Here is an 18,103-nt window from a genome sequence, read left to right as displayed (position 1 = left end):
ACTCTGGGCAGTGCACTGGCTCTGTGTTACTCTGGGCGGTGCACTGGCTCTGTGTTACTCTGGGCAGTGCACTGGCTCTGTGTTACTCTGGGCGGTGCACTGGCTCTGTGTTACTCTGGGCAGTGCACTGACTCTGTGTTACTCTGGGCGGTGCACTGGCTCTGTGTTACTCTGGGCGGTGCACTGGCTCTGTGTTACTCTGGGCAGTGCACTGGCTCTGTGTTACTCTGGGCGGTGCACTGGCTCTGTGTTACTCTGGGCGGTGCACTGGCTCTGTGTTACTCTGGGCAGTGCACTGGCTCTGTGTTACTCTGGGCGGTGCACTGGCTCTGTGTTACTCTGGGCGGTGCACTGGCTCTGTGTTACTCTGGGCAGTGCACTGGCTCTGTGTTACTCTGGGCGGTGCACTGGCTCTGTGTTACTCTGGGCAGTGCACTGGCTCTGTGTTACTCTGGGCGGTGCACTGGCTCTGTGTTACTCTGGGCAGTGCACTGGCTCTGTGTTACTCTGGGCGGTGCACTGGCTCTGTGTTACTCTGGGCGGTGCACTGGCTCTGTGTTACTCTGGGCAGTGCACTGGCTCTGTGTTACTCTGGGCGGTGCACTGGCTCTGTGTTACTCTGGGCGGTGCACTGGCTCTGTGTTACTCTGGGCAGTGCACTGGCTCTGTGTTACTCTGTAAGAGTAACAATAACAACTAGCTTTAAGGAGGGTTTCTCTCTGTGAAGCCAAAGAAGATCTCTCGTTGCATCTTACCAAACTTTTTATGGGAAGTGGGTGACACTGACTAGACCAGTATGTATTGCCCATCCCTAGTTGCCCAGTGTGCAGTTAAGAGTACAGTCTCACATTGCTGTGGGCCTGGAGTCACGTGTAGGCCAGATCGGGTAAAGGTGGCTGTTTCCTTCCCTCAAGTGAATCAAATGGTTTTTTGCAATAATCAACAATGATTTCATAGTCACCATGGGCTTTTTTGATAAATATTTTGAATTCAGACTTAATAAACTATGTGATTTTAACCAACTAACTCAGAACATTAGCCTGAGGTTTTCACTTTCTATTCCAGTAACTGCATCCCCTAAACATTGCCTCATTAACAACCTATAGTACTCCTGTTGCCCTGGCCTTGCCCAATTCTCGACCCGTTCTACCACCTCTCATTCCCAGGAGTAGTTACCACTTACTGAGCATGTGCTGAAAAAGCTGGCATCCTGCAGCATCTTTAAAATACTGCCCTGCACCCAGATAAGAACTGACATGCTGGGGCTGACCTGTTCACCACCGCACAGTTGTTTCAAAGATATTGGAGAAGGAGGAAATGTATGCTGATTCTGTGTTAAGGCCCTTGAGATCCAGGTGGGTGGGGAGCTCCGGGGAGGCCAAGCCGAAGAGACCTCGAGACCCTGGCAGCATAGTTGAGATTGCCAGCATAGTCAATGTCAATTCAAGGAACAAAGGAACAGCCAGCAATGCCAGAAGAAGGTCAGTTACCTTCTCCACCCAGCGAGGATCAATGCTACACCCTCTCTCTGCTGACTCACACTTACTGCAAGGATTCTGACCCAGCAACACCAAAGGGACAGCGATATTTTTCCAGCAGAAACAAAGAGAAAACAGAGTTAACATTTCGGATCCGGTGACCTTTCCTCAGAGCAGATATTTTTCCAAGTCCAAATGGTGAATGGCTTGGAGGAGAACTCGCAGGTTGTGATGTTCCCATGTATCTCTGCCCTTATCCTTCTGGATGGAGGTGATCATGCATTTGGAAGGCGTTGCCCAATGGAACTTTGATGAATTTCTGCAGTGAGTCTTGTAGATAGTACACATTACTGCTACTGAGTTTTGGAGGTGGAGGAGAGTGGGTAAATATCTGTGGATACTAATTTTTAAAATATTAATACTAATATTTTACAGTAACAGCCAAATGAGTTAAGCTATTTGTATAAGTAAAATTGAACATTTAATTATCATTATCATTAATCAAACCCCCTACTCTTCTGTTGATTACAGTGAATATAAGATTCCCAGGAGGACAACAACAACTAGAATTCCATTCAAAAGCCTGTTTAAGGCAAAGAACATCTTCAAAGTGGTACCAATGAATTAATTTTATTTTGTTTCTGAGATTCTGGGAAAAGCAAACATTGCCATTTCTGGTCTTTAGTTTTGGGCAGAACACCAAGGCAGATATACAATAAACTCCATTGACGCTACCCCCTCAATCACTGCCAGGGTTGGGTATGGAGTAAAGCTCCCTCTACACTGACCTCGTCAAACACTCCCAGGGACAGAGACAACACGGGGTTAGATACAGAGTAAAGCTCCCTCTACACTGTCCTCATCAAACACTCCTAGGACAGGGACTGCACGGGGTTAGATACAGAGTAAATCCCCCTCTACATTGTCCCCATCAAACACTCCCAGGGCAGGGATAGCACAGGGTAACATACAGAGTAAAGCTCTCCCTTCACTTTCCCCCAACCAAAGACTTGCAGCACAGGGACAGCACAGGGTTAGATACAGAGTAAAGCTCCCTCTACACTGTTCCCCATCAACCACTCCCAGGACAGGGACAGAAATAAAAAAATGCAGGAGATCACAGCAGGTCAGCCAGCATCCATGGGGAGAAAGCAAGTTAATGTTTCGACTCTAGAATGACTTTTCATCACTGCAGGACAGGGATAGCAGGGCGTTAGATACAGAGTAAGTCTTCCTCTACACTGCATCATAACTCTTGCAGCATGGTTTTAATTCAAAATAAGTGCTTACTTTATCAATAAAAATACTGTCCGTGACCTTCTTGTCGAATCCATTTCATCTTATTGATCATTTTCCACCTTCCATGTTAATGGAGGTGGAGAAAGGAATGTTCTATGATAATTGCTTAACATCTGATATTTAACATTGATGATATTGGCTTCACATTCAGGGGCTGTACAAGAAGCCAAATTACTGGCTAGGAAAGGAACCTGAGCATGAGAAACCAGTGGCTATCGGAAGGATGCAGAGTTCCATGAAATCTGAAGCACCAAGGATACCATCAGGAGCATCGGCAACACACAGTGCTTCAAAGGGTCTCAGTGATCTGCTAGGAAACCAAGAACCAAATCTGGATGTGTATGGTAATGGTTCCAGGTCAAACCCATGTCAACAACTCCAATCTCAACATGATGAGCAGGTGCACCAGCATGAAGAACAGAGCATAGGATTGGTGAGCAACCTGAAGCAAAAGCCTAATGGATCAGAAGTGCCCAGAGGGAGCAGCCGAGTTGCTGTTCAGAGATCTCAGGAACTTGTATCCACCTTAACAACAGATGAGAAGAGAGAGACTGAACTCGAAGTTATATCAGAACAGCGATCTCTCCTAGAGAAACTCAGCATAGATCTAACTGAGAAAGAGGATGTCATTGAGCAACTAAACTTTCTACTCAAAGAGAGAGAGAAGACCCATGAGGAGGAATCCTCCAAACTTCAGCAAGAGATCTCAAACTTGAAGGAATTGCTGAAGAATATTGAGGAACAATCAAACAAGTTGGAGCAGCTGGAGGACAGTAATAACTTCCTGAATGAAACAGTTGAGGAAATGGATAAGATTCTAGATGAACTGAAACAAGCCATGGTTGAGAAAGACCACGAGAATATGTTACTGAGAAAGGAGCAGGTCGAAAAGATAGTAGCAGCCCAGCAGATCCACGAGCCAGAGTTGGAGAAACTGAAGTGTACGCTCGGTGAACATCAAAAGGAAGATGATGGATTGAAAGAAGATACTGACGAAAGGCTCAAAACAGCAAAGGAGGAACTGAGAAACAAAAAGCCAATTCTGGTTCAATTTCAGAGTAAGACCAATTTGGAAAATTGGCATCAGTTGGATGAGATGAAAGAGCTACAGATAAAGCTGCAAAACATGGCATCTGAGAACAATTCACTTGAAGAAAAGTACAAAGCAAGCCAACAGGAAGTCAAAGGATTAAAAATGTCTCTCATCTCACTTCAGTCAGAGATCAGCAAACTCCAAACTCCTGAGAAACAGCTGCTTCAACAGAGTGGTGCTGTTTTTCTCTCTCCTAATGGCGGGCAGTTAAAGCTGGCAATCGACAATGGGAATCCTGAAGAAAACCTGAGGGAAGGCCAAAATGAGTTAGTCAATCAAGAGCTGCAAAGGAATGAATCCACACAGGAAGAGACTGCAAGTTTGGAAAACGTCATAGCCTTGAAGTTGGAACACCATCAGGCCATGGTGAAAAAGGAGAACACAAACATTGCCACAAGGGAAAGGGAAGATCTAAATGTTTTGAAGGACAAATTGGAGGAGATTAATCAGAAATTAGAAGCTTCAAATGCAGAGAAGTTAGAAACCAAACAGAAACTGGAGGAAACTGTGGACCAGCTCCATATGTTAATGGCAAAGCAATCAAGCACAGAAAACCAAACAACAGAATCGAAAGATCGACACGTAGCTCATGAGGCAGAGATGAAGGTGGAGTTGGCAACATCTGCAAGAAATCACACAGAAACTGTGGTGGTACAACCTGAAAGTGCTGAACTGAAACAGCGTTTGCACGAGGTCTGCAAAGAGAGAACAACTGCACAGAGAGAGCTGAGCGCAGCCCTTTCTGCTCTTGAGCAATCTGATCAGGAGGTCACCAGGGTTAAGAAGCAAATGGAAGAGCTGGAGAATGGTCGTAGGCTCCAGGTTCAAGAAATGCTGGGAAGAATCAAGACCATTGAAGCTGAGAGGGAAGCACTGGTGCAACAGAAGGACGACCTGAGAAAGACAGTTTCTATTCTTGAGGAGAACCTGCTGTACCTGAGGGACAATACTGCAAAAGTTGAGCTGACTAGTGACAAGTCTCAAGGTGGGATGGAGAGGGCCCAGGATAAGGTGAAGCACTTACAAGCACAGCTGGTAGAGCTGTCGTCTGAGAAGGTTGAACTGGAGGGAGAGATTGTCAGGTTGACAAAGCAACAAGAGGACGATGCAGTCTGCCAGCTGGAGAGCACACGGGACAGCAAGGAGCAGCTGGCATCCCTTGCAAAGGAAAAAAAAGAACTTTGTGCGGAATTGCAGACTGTGAGGGAACAAGTGAGCTCACTGCAGCAATTGTTGGAACAAGCGAGGTCAGAGTTTGAGCTGGAAATGGCCAAGAAAATGGCTGAATGTAACAGGCAAACAGAGGTACAAACTCAGCCTCAGCGGCTGTGCCAAGCATGGACACTCTTTTGTCTGAGATAACAAGGTGTAGAGCTGGAAGAGCACAGCAGGCCAAGCAGCATCAGAAGAGCAGGAAAGCTGATGTTTCAGGCCTAGACCCTTCTTCAGGACTGCAGAGGCAGAGGGACCTGGCTGTATATGTTTTTGTATCATTGAAGTGGCAGAACAGGTAGCAAGAGACTTGGGGAAAGTCCATTGTGCTCCTCTGATGCTGCTTGGCCTGCTGTGCTCATCCAGCTCTACACCTTGTTATCCCAGATTCTCCAGCATCTGCAGTTCCTACAATCTCTGAAACTGTCTTTTGTCTATTACTTTGCTAAATTTGTCATCAATTTGGTGTGCAGTGGGATTGTGCAATTTTAAAGTTTGCAGATGACACAAATTTTGGAACAATTGTAAACCATCAGCCGGCCAATGTAGAATTCCAAAGAGTGGATGGAAAGGTGGCAGATGCGGTCTAACGCAGACAAGTGAAAACTTGTGAATTTTGGTCAGAAACACATTAAATAACGACATAAATTAGGAGTAACATTTAAAAGGGGAGTGCAGAGGAAGAGGGCCCTGGCTCTACATGTGTTCAGATCATTGAAGGGGCAGGTCAGACAGCAAGAGAATTGGGAAAGCATATCATGTCCTGAGCTTTGTTAATCAGGGTATAGACCACAGGAGCAGGGAGGTGATGTGGAACTTGTACAAGACTTTTGTTAGACCTCAGCTGGAGGATTACACACAGTTATGGTTGACAGATCGTAGGAAATATGTGAATACATTTGAGAGAGTGTCGAAGCAGTTTTAAAATTTTTTAGTAATTCACTTGTGTCATATGGACATCACTGGCTGGGCCCAGCATTTACTGCCTGTCCTGCCCCAGCTGCCCCTTGAGAAGTTGGTGGTGAACTTCCTTCTTGAACTGCAGCAGCCCATGTGCTGTAGGTGGACTCATAATGCCCTTAGGGAGGGAATTCCAGGATTTGACAGAGTGATCCATCACTCCAAGAACCTTCTCCCCTTCCCCCCTCTCTGATGAAGGGTCTAGGCCCGAAACATCAGCTTTTGTGCTCCTAAGATGCTGCTTGACCTGCTGCGTCCATCCAGCTCCACATTTTGTTGTCTCGGATTCTCCAGCATCTGCAGTTCCCATTATCTCTGATACAATTTTAACCTCACTGCGGAGCCTCTTTCAGGGATACCTAACCTGAAGAAGTCACCCTCCTCCCTCCGGACAAACCTCAGGGGGTCTCTCTCCTACTATCCATCTTCGATCCGCCTCCCCCTCTCTCCCTACTTATTTCAGAATCCCCTCCCCATCCCCCTTTTCTGATGAAGGATCTGGGCCTGAAATGTCAGCTTTCGTGCTCCTGAGATGCTGCTTGGCCTGCTGTGTTCATCCAGCTCCACACTTTATTATCTCTTCCCCTCTGAGACACTCACTATCCTGACTTGAAATTATGTCACCACTCCTTCAGCGTTGCTGGGTCAAATTCCTGAACAGCATTGTTGATCTGCCAACGCTAAATGGGCTGCAATGATTCAAGAATGCAGTTTGCTCCCACCTTCTCAAGGGTAATCAGGCACAGGCAATAACTGCTTCCCTGGCCAACAATGCCCGTGTCCCGCGACTGAATTTTTAAAAAATGACTAGGTTGCAAGTAAGACAAATAAATCACTGTTTCATTTTGAAGAATTGCTTGGGGAGATAAGAGCAAATGAAAGAATATGTTTTCCATCTGTTCCCTTTGCAGAGAAAGGTGTGTCTGGGAGGGAGAAGGAGAGACTGAGGAACAGAGCAAAGAGTAATGCAGGAAAATGTCCTTCCAGATTGCTGAAAAGGGAGAGAAGAGAGGAATGGGTTTGCGGTTGCAAGGGGTAGGAGTGTGTGAAATAGACTGGGCATGTTGGTGGAACCATTGGCCGTACTGGGAAGGTGCACCTGGTGGTGGCAAAATGATAACATGCCAGAAGCATGATCGTGGAAGTTTACATCATCAGGTCAGATGCAAGGAAATAGTTAAGTGACAGAACGTAACAGAAAAAGCAGAAGATTAACAATAAGGAATGCTGCTGATTTGAAGAGCCAGTGCTCACATGATCGGTTCCATCTGCACTGTAAGATTTCTATAGTACTGATTCAGTGATGGAGAAGTGCAGTGGAACTAGCTGTGGATGTTGGTAGTTTTGTAAAGATAATTAGTGGTAGCGAGTTTTGAGAAGATTTGTAGCTCAGGTTGAGGTTCTGGATGTGAGTTTGCTCGCTGAGCTGGAAGGTTAGTTTTCAGACGTTTCGTCACCATTCTAGATAACATCATCAGTGAGCCTCCGACGAAGCGCTGGTGTTATGTCCCGCTTTCTATTTATCTGGTTAGGTTTCCTTGGGTTGGTGATGTCATTTCCTGTTCTTTTTCTCAGGGGATGGTAGATTGGCTCCAAATCAATGTGTTTGTTGATGGAATTCCGGTTGGAATGCCATGCTTCTAGGAATTCTCGTGCGTGTCTCTGTTTATGTGTTGTCCCCATCAAAGTGGTGTCCTTCCTCATCTGTATGTAAGGATACGAGTGATAGTGGGTCATGTCGTTTTGTGGCTAGTTGATGTTCATGTATCTTGGTGGCTAGCTTTCTGCCAGTTTGTCCAATGTAGTGTTTGTCACAGTTCTTGCAAGGTATTTTGTAGCTGACGTTCGTTTTATTTGTTGTCTGTATAGGGTCTTTTAAGTTCATTAGCTGCTGTTTTAGTGTGTTGGTGGGTTTGTGGGCTACCCTGATGCCAAGAGGTCCGAGTAGTCTGGCAGTCATTTCGGAAATGTCTTTGATGTAGGGGAGAGTGGTTATGGTTTCTGAGCCCGTTTTGTCTGTTTGTTTGGGTTTGTTGCTGAGAAATCGGCGGACTGTGTTCATTGGGTACCCATTCTTTTTGAATACGCTGTATAGGCGATTTTCCTCTGCTCTGCGTAGTTCCTCTGTGCTGCAGTATGTGGTGGCTCGTTGGAATAATGTTCTAATGCAGTTTCGTTTGTGAGTGTTGGGATGGTTGCTCCTGTAGTTCAGTATTTGGTCCGTATGTGTTGTTTTCCTGTAGACGCTGGTTTGAAGTTCCCCATTGACTGTTCGCTCTACTGTGACATCTAGGAATGGCAGTTTGTTGCTGTTTTCCTCCTCTTTTGTGAATGTTATGCCAGTAAGGGTATTATTGATGGTCTTGAAGGTTTCCTCTAATTTGTTTTGTTTAGTGATGACAAAGGTGTCATCCACATAGAGGACCCAAAGTTTGGGTTGGATGATTGGCAGAGCTGTTTGTTCGAGTCTCTGCGTTACAATAACATTGTTATGCATAACATCAATAACAAAACCTACAGACAAACCAACGGTACACCCATGGGATCTCCGATATCAGGGTTCTTAGCAGAGGCAGTAATGCAGAGACTCGAACAAACAGCTCTGCCAATCATCCAACCCAAACTTTGGGTCCGCTATGTGGATGACACCTTTGTCATCACTAAACAAAACAAATTAGAGGAAACCTTCAAGACCATCAATAATACCCTTACTGGCATAACATTCACAAAAGAGGAGGAAAGCAATAACAAACTGCCATTCCTAGATGTCACAGTAGAGCGAACAGCCAATGGGGAACTTCAAACCAGCGTCTACAAGAAAACAACACATACGGACCAAATACTGAACTACAGGAGCAACCATCCCAACACCCACAAACGAAGCTGCATTAGAACATTATTCCAATGAGCCACCACACACTGCAGCACAGAGGAACTACACAGAGCAGAGGAAAATCACCTATACAGCGTATTCAAAAAGAATGGGTACCCGATGAACACAGTCCGCCGATTTCTCAGCAACAAACCCAAACAAACAGACAAAACGGGCCCAGAAACCATAACCACTCTCCCATACATCAAAGACATTTCCGAAATGACTACGAGACTACTCGGACCTCTTGGCATCAGGGTAGCTCACAAACCCACCAACACACTAAAACAGCAACTAATGAACTTAAAAGACCCTATACAGACAACAAATAAAACGAACGTCATCTACAAAATACCTTGCAAGAACTGTGACACACACTACATTGGACAAACTGGCAGGAAGCTAGCCACCAAGATACATGAACATCAACTAGCCACAAAACAACATGACCCACTATCACTCGCATCCTTACATACAGATAAGGAAGGACACCACTTTGATTGGGACAACACATCCATCCTAGGACAAGCCAAACAGAGACATGCACGAGAATTCCTAGAAGCATGGCATTCCAACCGGAACGCCATCAACAAACACATTGATTTGGAGCCAATCTACCATCCTCTGAGAAAAAGAACAGGAAATGACATCACCAACCCAAGGAAACCTAACCAGATAAATAGAAAGCGGGACATAACACCAGCGCTTCGTCGGAGGCTCACTGATGATGTTACCTAGAATGGTGACGAAACATCTGAAAACTAACCTTCCAGCTCAGCGAGCAAACTCACATCCATAGTTCGTGGTCTGCATATCCCCCGAAGTAGAAACAAAGAGGTCAAGGAAGAGCAGAGTGCTGGAGAAACTCAGCTGTGAAGAGAGAAAGAGAATTAACTTTTTGGGTCCGATATGACTTCTTCAGAACTGAAGTCAGAGGAATAGAGTAGATGACCGGGAGGTAAAGAGAGAAACCGGAAGCACAGGCAATGACATTTCCAGCTCATGGCGAGTGCACGGGGCATTCACCAATTTACTGAGAAGGGAGACGAGGGTGGGGTCCTGAGTAGGACTGAAAATATGAATGTTCACAAAAAGGCCAGTAAAGCTGGGACTGATGCAGGTGACCATATTAACATCTTTTATTTGGAGCAGCTGAGTGGAGTTGAAGAACAAAGAATGGTATAGCACAGCAACAAACCCTTCAGCCCATCAAGCTTGTGCCAAAACATGATGCTTTTCCCAACTGAAAACCCTTTTCCCTCTCTCCCCTGCCTATTCATGTTTTTGGCAAGATGCCTGTTAAAAGTTGCTATTATATCCATCTCCATCATCCCGGCTGGCAGCACATTCCAGGTACTTGCCACCCTCTGTGTTCCAAAAAAACCCTGCCTCTTACATCTCCTTTAAACTTACCCACTTTTACCTTAAACTTATGTCCCCCAGTAATTTACAATTCTACCCTGGCAATGAGATGCTGACTATTGTTTCTATAACAATTTCGAAAGCTTCAATCAGGTCACCCTTCACCTTTCAACATTCAGGTGAAAATAAATGAAGTTTGTCCAATCTCATTGACCAGGCAACTTCCTGGTAAACCATTTCTTCACCATTCATTTCCTCCGGCTCCATTCATAAATTCTCCTCTTTGTTCTTCAGTGGACTGATCCTTTCCTTTCCTACCCTCTTGCTCCGTATTTATGTATAAAACACTTGGGGATTTGTCCTAACCCTGTATGCCAAAGACATTTCATAGCCCATTTTAGCACTCCAAATTCTTTGTTTGAGTTCTTTCCTGCTATCTTCGTGTTCTTCGAGGACTCAGCCTGACTTCAGTTTCCTAAATCTTAAGTATGCCTCCTTTTTCTTTTTGACTAAGCCTTCAATTTCTCTTGTTAGCCAATGTTCCCAAATCTTGCTATCCTTATCCTTCATTATCACAGGACCACTTTGGTCCTGAACTTGAATCAACTGGCTTTTAAAAGATTCCCATGGGTCAGATGTGGATTTGCCCTCAAAAGCTGCCCCAAATCATTCTCCAATTCTTGCCTGATATTGTAGTGGTTAGCGTTCCCCTAATGTAGTAATTTCACACAAGCACTGTTCTTGTCCATAAGAAACTTTAAACTTACGGAATTGTGGTCATTGTTCCCAAAATGCTCCCTCACTGAAACTTTGATCACTTGTCCAGGCTTATGCCCCAATACCCGAATTTGACTATTTACATTTTGTTTCAGAAAACCGTTTTGGACACACCAAACAAAATCTGCTCCCATTCAGACCCCTGGCAGTAAGTGAGCCCCAGTCAATAAAGGGGAAGTTAAAGCCACCCACCACGACAACCCTATTATTGGCACGTGTTTCCATAATCTGTCCACAGGTCTGGTCCTGGATAACACACCCGCTGTTTGTCGTACAATCTCATCATAAGACCATAAGACATAGGAGTGGAAGTAAGGCCATTCAGCCCATCAGGTCCATGCTGCCATTTAAATCATGGCCAATGGGCATTTCAACTCCAATTCCCTGCACTCTCCCCGTAGCCCTTGATTCCTTCTGAGATCAAGAATTTGTCAATCTCTGCCTTGAAGGCATCTAACGTCCCAGCCGCCACTGCACTCCGTGGCAATGAATTCCACAAGCCCACCACTCTCTGGCTGAAGGAATGTCGTCTCATTTCAGTTTTAAATTTATCCCCTCCAATTTTAAGGCTGTGCCCACGGGTCCTAGTCTCCCTGCCTAATAGAAACAACTTCCCAGCGTCCACCCCTTCTAAGCCATACATTATCTTGTAAGTTTCTATTAGATCTGATTTACCTGATTGAGGTGTACAAGGTAATGAGAGACATGGATAGAGTCGATAGCCAGAGACTTTTCCCCAGGGCAGGATTGACTGCCACGAGGGGTCATAGTTTTAAGGTGTTAGGAGGAAGGTATAGAGGAGACGTCAGAGGGAGGTTCTTCACCCAGAGAGTTGTGAGCGCATGGAATAGTTTACCAGTGGTAGCCGTGGAAGCGGAGTCATTAGTGACATTTAAGCGACTGCTGGACATGCACATGGACAGCAGTGAATTGAGGGGAATGTAGGTTAGGTTATTTTATTTTTGGATTAGGATTATTCCACGGCACAACAGCGTGGGCCAAAGGGCCTGTACTGTGCTGTACTTTTCTATGTTCTATGGTCTATGTTCTATGTTCTATCTCCCCTCAACCTTCTAAACTCTAATGAATACAATCCCAGGATCCTTAGCCGTTCATCGTACGTTAAACCTACCATTCCAGGGATCATCCGCTGGAATCATCCGCTGGACACGCTCCAGGGCAAGTATGTCCTTCCTGAGGTGTGGGGCCCAAAATTGGACACAGTGTTCTAAATGGGGCCTAGAGCTTTATAAAGCCTCAGAAGCACATCGCTGCTTTTATATTCCCACCCTCTTCAGATAAACAACAACATTACATTCGCTTTCTTAATCACGGACTCTTCCTGCAAGTTAAGCTTTAGAGAATCCTGGACCAACACTCCCAGATCCCTTTGCACTTCTGATTTGCGAATTTTCTCACCGTTTAGAAAATAGTCCATGCCTGTATTCTTTTTTCCAAAGTGCAAAACCTCACATTTACTCACATTGAATTTCATCAGCCATTTCTTGGACCACTCTCCTCAACTGTCTAAATCTTTCTGCAGCTTCCCCACCACCTCAGTACTACCTGCCTGTCCACCTATCTTTGAATCATCGGCAAACTTCGCCAGAATGCCCCCAGTCCCTTTATCCAGATCATTAATATATAAGGTGAGCAGCTGCGGCCCTAACACTGAACCCTGCAGGACATCACTCGTCACCGGTTGCCATTCTGAAAAAGAGCCTTTTATCCCAACTCTCTGCCTTCTCTCAGACAGCCAATCCTCAATCCAAGCTAATAGCTCACCTCGAACACCATGGGCCCTCACCTTGCTCAGCAGCCTCCTGTGAGGCACCGTATCAAAGGCCTTTTGGAAGTTGAGATAGAATACATCTACTGGGTTTCCCTGGTCTAACCTACTTGTTACCTCTTCAAAGAATTGTAACAGGTTTGTCAGGCACGACCTCCCCTGACTAAATCCAAGCTGATTTTTTTCTAATCCGGCCCTGTACTTACAAGAATTTAGAAATCTCATCCTTGACAATGGATTCTAGAATTTTACCAACTACCGAGGTTAGGCTAATCGGCCTATAATTTTCCATCTTTTGCCTTGATTCTTTCTTAAACAAGGGGGTTACAACAGCAATTTTCCAATCATCTGGGACTTTCCCTGACTCCAGTGACTTTTGAAAGATCACGACCAAAGCCTCCACTATTTCCTCAGCCACCTCCCTCAGAACTCTAGGATGTAGCCCATCGGGGCCAGGAGATTTATCAATTTTTAGACCTTTTAGCTTTTCTAGCACTTTCTCTTTTGTAATGCCTATCGTACTCAACTCTGCCCCCGGCTCTCCCTAATTGTTGGCATACTACTCATGTCTTCCACTGTGAAGACTGACAAAGTACTTATTAAGATCTTCAGCTATTTCCTTATCTCCCATCACTAGCATTCCAGTATCAATTTGGAGCGGCCCAATGTCTACTTTTGCCTCACGTTTGTTTCTTATGTATTGAAAGGAGCTTTTACTCTCATTTCTAATATTACTGGCTAGCCTACCTTCATATTTGATCCTCTCCTTCCTTATTTCTCTCTTTGTTATCCTCTGTTTGTTTTTGTAGCCTTCCCAATCTTCTGATTTCCCAGTGCTCTTGGCCACTTTATAGGCTGTCTCTTTTTCTTTGATATATTTCCTGACTTCCTTTGTCAGCCATGGCTGTCTAATCCCACCCTGGATAATCTTTCTTTTCTTTGGGATGAACCTCTGTACTGTGTCCTCAATTACGCCCAGAAACTCCTGCCATTGTTGCTCTACTGTCTTCCCGCTAGGCTCTGCTTCCAGTCGATTTTCATCAATTCCTCTCTCACGCCCCTGTAATTATCTTTATTTAACTGTAACACCATTACATCCGATTTTGCCTTCTCTCTTTCAAACTGCAGACTGAACTCTACCATATTATGATCGCTGCCTCCTAAGTGTTGCCTTACTTTAAGGTCTTTTATAAAGTCTGGCTCATTACATTGCACTAAGTCCAGAATAGCCTGGTCCCTTGTGGGCTCCATCACAAGCTGTTCCAAAAAGCCATCCTGCAAACATTCCATGAATTCCCTTTCTTTGGATCCACCGGCAACATTATTCACCCAGTCCACCTGCATATTGAAGTCCCCCATGATCACCGTGATCTTGCCTTTCTGACATGCCCTATCTATTTCTCGGTGCATCTTGTGCTCCTGGTCCTGATCACTGTTAGGAGGTCTGTACATAACTTCCATTATAGTTTTTTTTGCCTTTGTGGTTCCTCAACTCCACACACACAGAGTCCACATCCTCTGACCCTATGTGATTCAGTGCCCGAGATTTAATTTCATTCTTAACTAACAAGGCAACCCCACCCCCTCTGCCCACCTCCCTGTCTTTTCAATATGTTGTAAATCCTTGGATGTTTAACTGCCAGTCCTGAGCTCCCTGCAACCATGTCTCTGTGATGCCTACCACATCATAATCATTCAAGAGGATTTGTGCTGTTAATTCATCAAAGTGACTACACCCAAGAGCAATTTGTTTGGAGTCAGAATGAGCTCAGAATGAGCTCAGAATGGTGGAGGTGTTTGATGGATGGGAACTGTTCAGGCTTCCATTGGACAAAAAGTGGAGAGTTTGGTGGTGGAGAAGTTACTACAAACAATTCTGAGGGACACTTTGGAGTGACACAGATTAATCAGGAATAGCCAGTGAGGATTTGTTCAGAGAAGGTCATATTTGACAAATTTGATTAAACATCTTAAGGAGGTAACCAAGAATGTTGATGAGGGAAAGGTATTTGATGTGGTCTACATGGACTTTGAAACAACTTTTGATAAGATCTCTCAAGAAGGTTCGTTTAGCAAGTAATAGCCCATGGGATCTATGGCAAAGTGGCTCACTGGATCTATAATTAGCTGAGAGGTAGGAAGCAGCGGGTGATGATCGAGCATAAAGTCGCAGTGGCAAAGGAAATTCAAACTGGAAAAGTGTAAAGTCCCTTACTCTGAGGTCTATCTCTAAGGTCCATCCCTCTGACTTGGAGAGGGCCAACAAGGCTAGGGGTTACACTGTGAATGGTGGGAAGATAGAAAGTACAGAAGGACCTTGGTATGCAATTCCCAAAATCTTGAAGGTAGCAGAGCAGGTAGGGAAGGTGGATAAGAAGGCATAAGGAATATTTGCCTCGATTAGCCTTAGGAACAAGGAGGTTATGCTGGAATTGTATAAAACACTGGTTGTGTCAGAACTGGAGTAAAGTTCTGATCACTACATTATGGGATGGATGCGATTGCATGAGAGAGGATGCAGAGGAGACGTAGCAGAACACTGCCTGAGCTGGAGGGCCTGAGCTACAAGGAAAGATTGGAAAGGCTGGAGTTGTTTTGATTGAAGCAGCGAAGGTCAAGGGAGGGACTGAAGAGAAGTGTATAAGATTAAGAGGGGCACAGAAAGTATGGAGGAAGACATTTATTTGAATAATTGGCTCATTAAGCAGGGGACACAGACATCAGGTATGAATGTAGGAATAGGAGTAGGCCATTCAGCCCCTTGAGCATGCTCCACCATTCAATGAGATTATTGCTGATCTGTGGCTTAACTCCATATCCCTTCCTTTAGCCCCGTATAAAGTCATAGGGTCACACTGTCCATTTGGCCCATTGAATCTGCACTGATATAATTACCACTAAATGCAAGCTGAACCCAATTTCCTGCACTTGTCACATACCTTGAATGTTATGATATTTGCATTTTTTTTAAGAGTTGTAATGTATTTTGCCTCCACTACCTTCCCAGGCAGTGCATTCCGAATTCCCACCAGCTACTGAGTGAAAACATATTTTGCCAAATCCCCTCTGAATCTCCTGCTCCTTACCCTAAAACTCTGCCCCATCATGCTTGATGCCCCAACCAACAGAAACAGCTGCTCTCTACTCACCCTGTCCATACCCCTCATAATCCTATACACCTCAATCATGTCCATCTTCTGCCTTCTCTGCTCTAAAGAAAACAATCCAAGCCTTTATCTTAATACATTTGCTTAACAAAATATTATCCATCTCAGACTTAAAATTAACAACCGATCGAGCATCCACTGCCATCTGTGGAAGAGAGTTCCAAACCTCTACCACCATTTGTGTGTACAAGCACTTCCTAACATCTCTCCTGAAAGATATGGCCCAAATTCTCTGGGTATGCCCCTAGTTCTGGAATCCCAACCAGTGGGAATAGTTTCTCTTTATCTACCCTGTTAATATCTAGAAGATGTCAATCAGATCACCCCTTAACCATCTAAATTCTTGAGAAAACAGACTTTAATCGTATTATCATTCTTCATAACATAAGCCCTGAAGTCCAAGTATCATTCTCGTGAAACTACATTGTCCTCCCTCTAAGACCAATCTGACCTTCCTAAGGTGTTGTACCCAGATCTGCCCACAGAGCTCCAGCTGGAGTCCTACCTGGGTTTTGTATAATTGCAGAATAATTTCTGCATCCATGTACTCCAGCCCTCGAGATATAGGGACCAGCATGCTTGTAACTGTTTGTGATATTTGAAAGCTCTGTGCCCCTCTACCCTCAAGTCTCTTCGGATATCCACTGTATTTAACTTCATACCACCTAGAAAATACCCTGATCTGTCTTTTTGCAGTCCATAATGGATAATCTCACACTCGCTGATATTGAACTCCATCTGCAATAGTTTTGCCCATTCACTTAGTCTGTCAATACTCCTTTGTAACTTTTTACCTCAACCTACACTGTCCACAATGCTGCCTAACTTTGTGCCACCAGCAAAATTGAATATATGGCTTTCTTTTCTGTTAATAATGAATAAGCTGTATGAATAATTGAAGCCGTAATCCTTGTGAGACATGATTGGTCACTTCCTGCCAATTTGATCACCTACTGATTTCTGTAACCTGCCACTCAAACAATTTCCCAGCCACATCAGTAATTTGTCCCAATTCCATGGGAATCTGCCTTAGCTAAGTTTCTTATGGAGGACTTTATCAAGTGCCTTCTGGAAACCCACATGAACACATCAATAGATATTGCCCTTTTTAATACTTCAGTCATGCCTTCAAAAAAATGTAATGAGATTTGTCAGGCATGACCTACCTGTCACAACTCCATGCCAGTAACAGGAGAGCTGCAGAGATATTTTTTACTCAAAGGGTAATGTGCATTTGAAAGCCACTGTCTCTCCCACTGCAACTCTCTTGTAATCTTCCCATCCACCCACTGCATCCCAAAACCAGTCCAGCCTGTCTCTGCCTCCCTAACCTGTTCTTCCTCTCACCCATCCCCTCCTCCCACCCCAAGCCGCACCTCCATCTCCTACCTACTAACCTCATCCCACCTCCTTGACCTGTCCGTCTTCCCTGGACTGACCTATCCCCTCCCTACCTCCACACCTATACTCTCCTCTCCACCTATCTTCTTTTCTCTCTATCTTCGGTCCGCCTCCCCCTCTCTCCCTATTTATTCCAGAACCCTCACCCCATCCCCCTCTCTGATGAAGGCCTGCTGTGTTCATCCAGCTTCACACTTTATTATCTTGGATTCTCCAGCATCTGCAGTTCCCATTATCACTGATGCATAGATAGTTTACCAGGAAAGACAGTAGAGCAAACAGTAGCAGAGATTTAAGCAGGCATCAAAACATCCCAGTAAGGAGGAAAGATTTGAAGAGCTGGATAAATCAACCACAGCTAACCAAGAAGGTTAAGGAGAGTATATTTTGAAAGAAAAAGCATATAGGAAGGCCAAAGTCAGTGATCGCCCGAAGACTGGGATAAACCAGCAAAGGAGGACAAAAAAGATACAAAAGCAAGAGAAGATAAACTATGAGGGCTAACTGCTGAAAGTGATAGTTTCTCTAAAGACATAAAAAAGAAGAGAGAGGTCAAAGGGCCTCCTAGGTAGTGAATAAAAACCAAAAGAACTGCAGATATTGTAAGTCAGTAACAAAAACAGAAGTTGCTGGAAAAGCTCAGCAGGTGTGGCAGCATCTGTGAAGGAAAAAAAATCAGAGTTAATGTTTTGG

At 44.7% G+C, this 18,103-nt stretch overlaps 2 protein-coding genes across 4 annotated transcripts in view; one reads left to right on the top strand and one right to left on the bottom strand.

Moving 5' to 3' along the window:
- LOC125453811 (C-X-C chemokine receptor type 2-like) overlaps positions 1-18,103 on the bottom strand; it is a 117,198-nt gene that overhangs the window by 25,864 nt on the left and 73,231 nt on the right. Inside the window, exon 3 of one of the 3 annotated variants that reach the window (XR_009445973.1) lies at positions 4,016-4,116. The exons of the other annotated variants lie outside the window; for them this stretch is intronic. The gene's annotated coding sequence lies outside the window, so the exon portion shown is untranslated. Of the gene's footprint in view, positions 1-4,015; positions 4,117-18,103 lie in introns of those variants that run through there. 3 annotated transcript variants of the gene reach the window in all.
- Positions 1-18,103, top strand: part of LOC125453810 (FYVE and coiled-coil domain-containing protein 1-like) — a 72,507-nt gene that overhangs the window by 42,035 nt on the left and 12,369 nt on the right. Inside the window, exons 7-8 of the mRNA XM_059647604.1 lie at positions 2,010-2,091; positions 2,929-5,175. Coding sequence (XP_059503587.1) covers positions 2,010-2,091; positions 2,929-5,175 — 2,329 coding nt within the window. The remainder of the gene's footprint in view (positions 1-2,009; positions 2,092-2,928; positions 5,176-18,103) is intronic.

The sequence above is a fragment of the Stegostoma tigrinum genome, chromosome 7 (genome assembly GCF_030684315.1).
Source record: "Stegostoma tigrinum isolate sSteTig4 chromosome 7, sSteTig4.hap1, whole genome shotgun sequence".
Lineage (NCBI taxonomy): Eukaryota > Metazoa > Chordata > Chondrichthyes > Orectolobiformes > Stegostomatidae > Stegostoma > Stegostoma tigrinum.
Note: the sequence above shows the minus strand (reverse complement) of the source record. Positions and strands in the feature narration are given on the sequence as shown.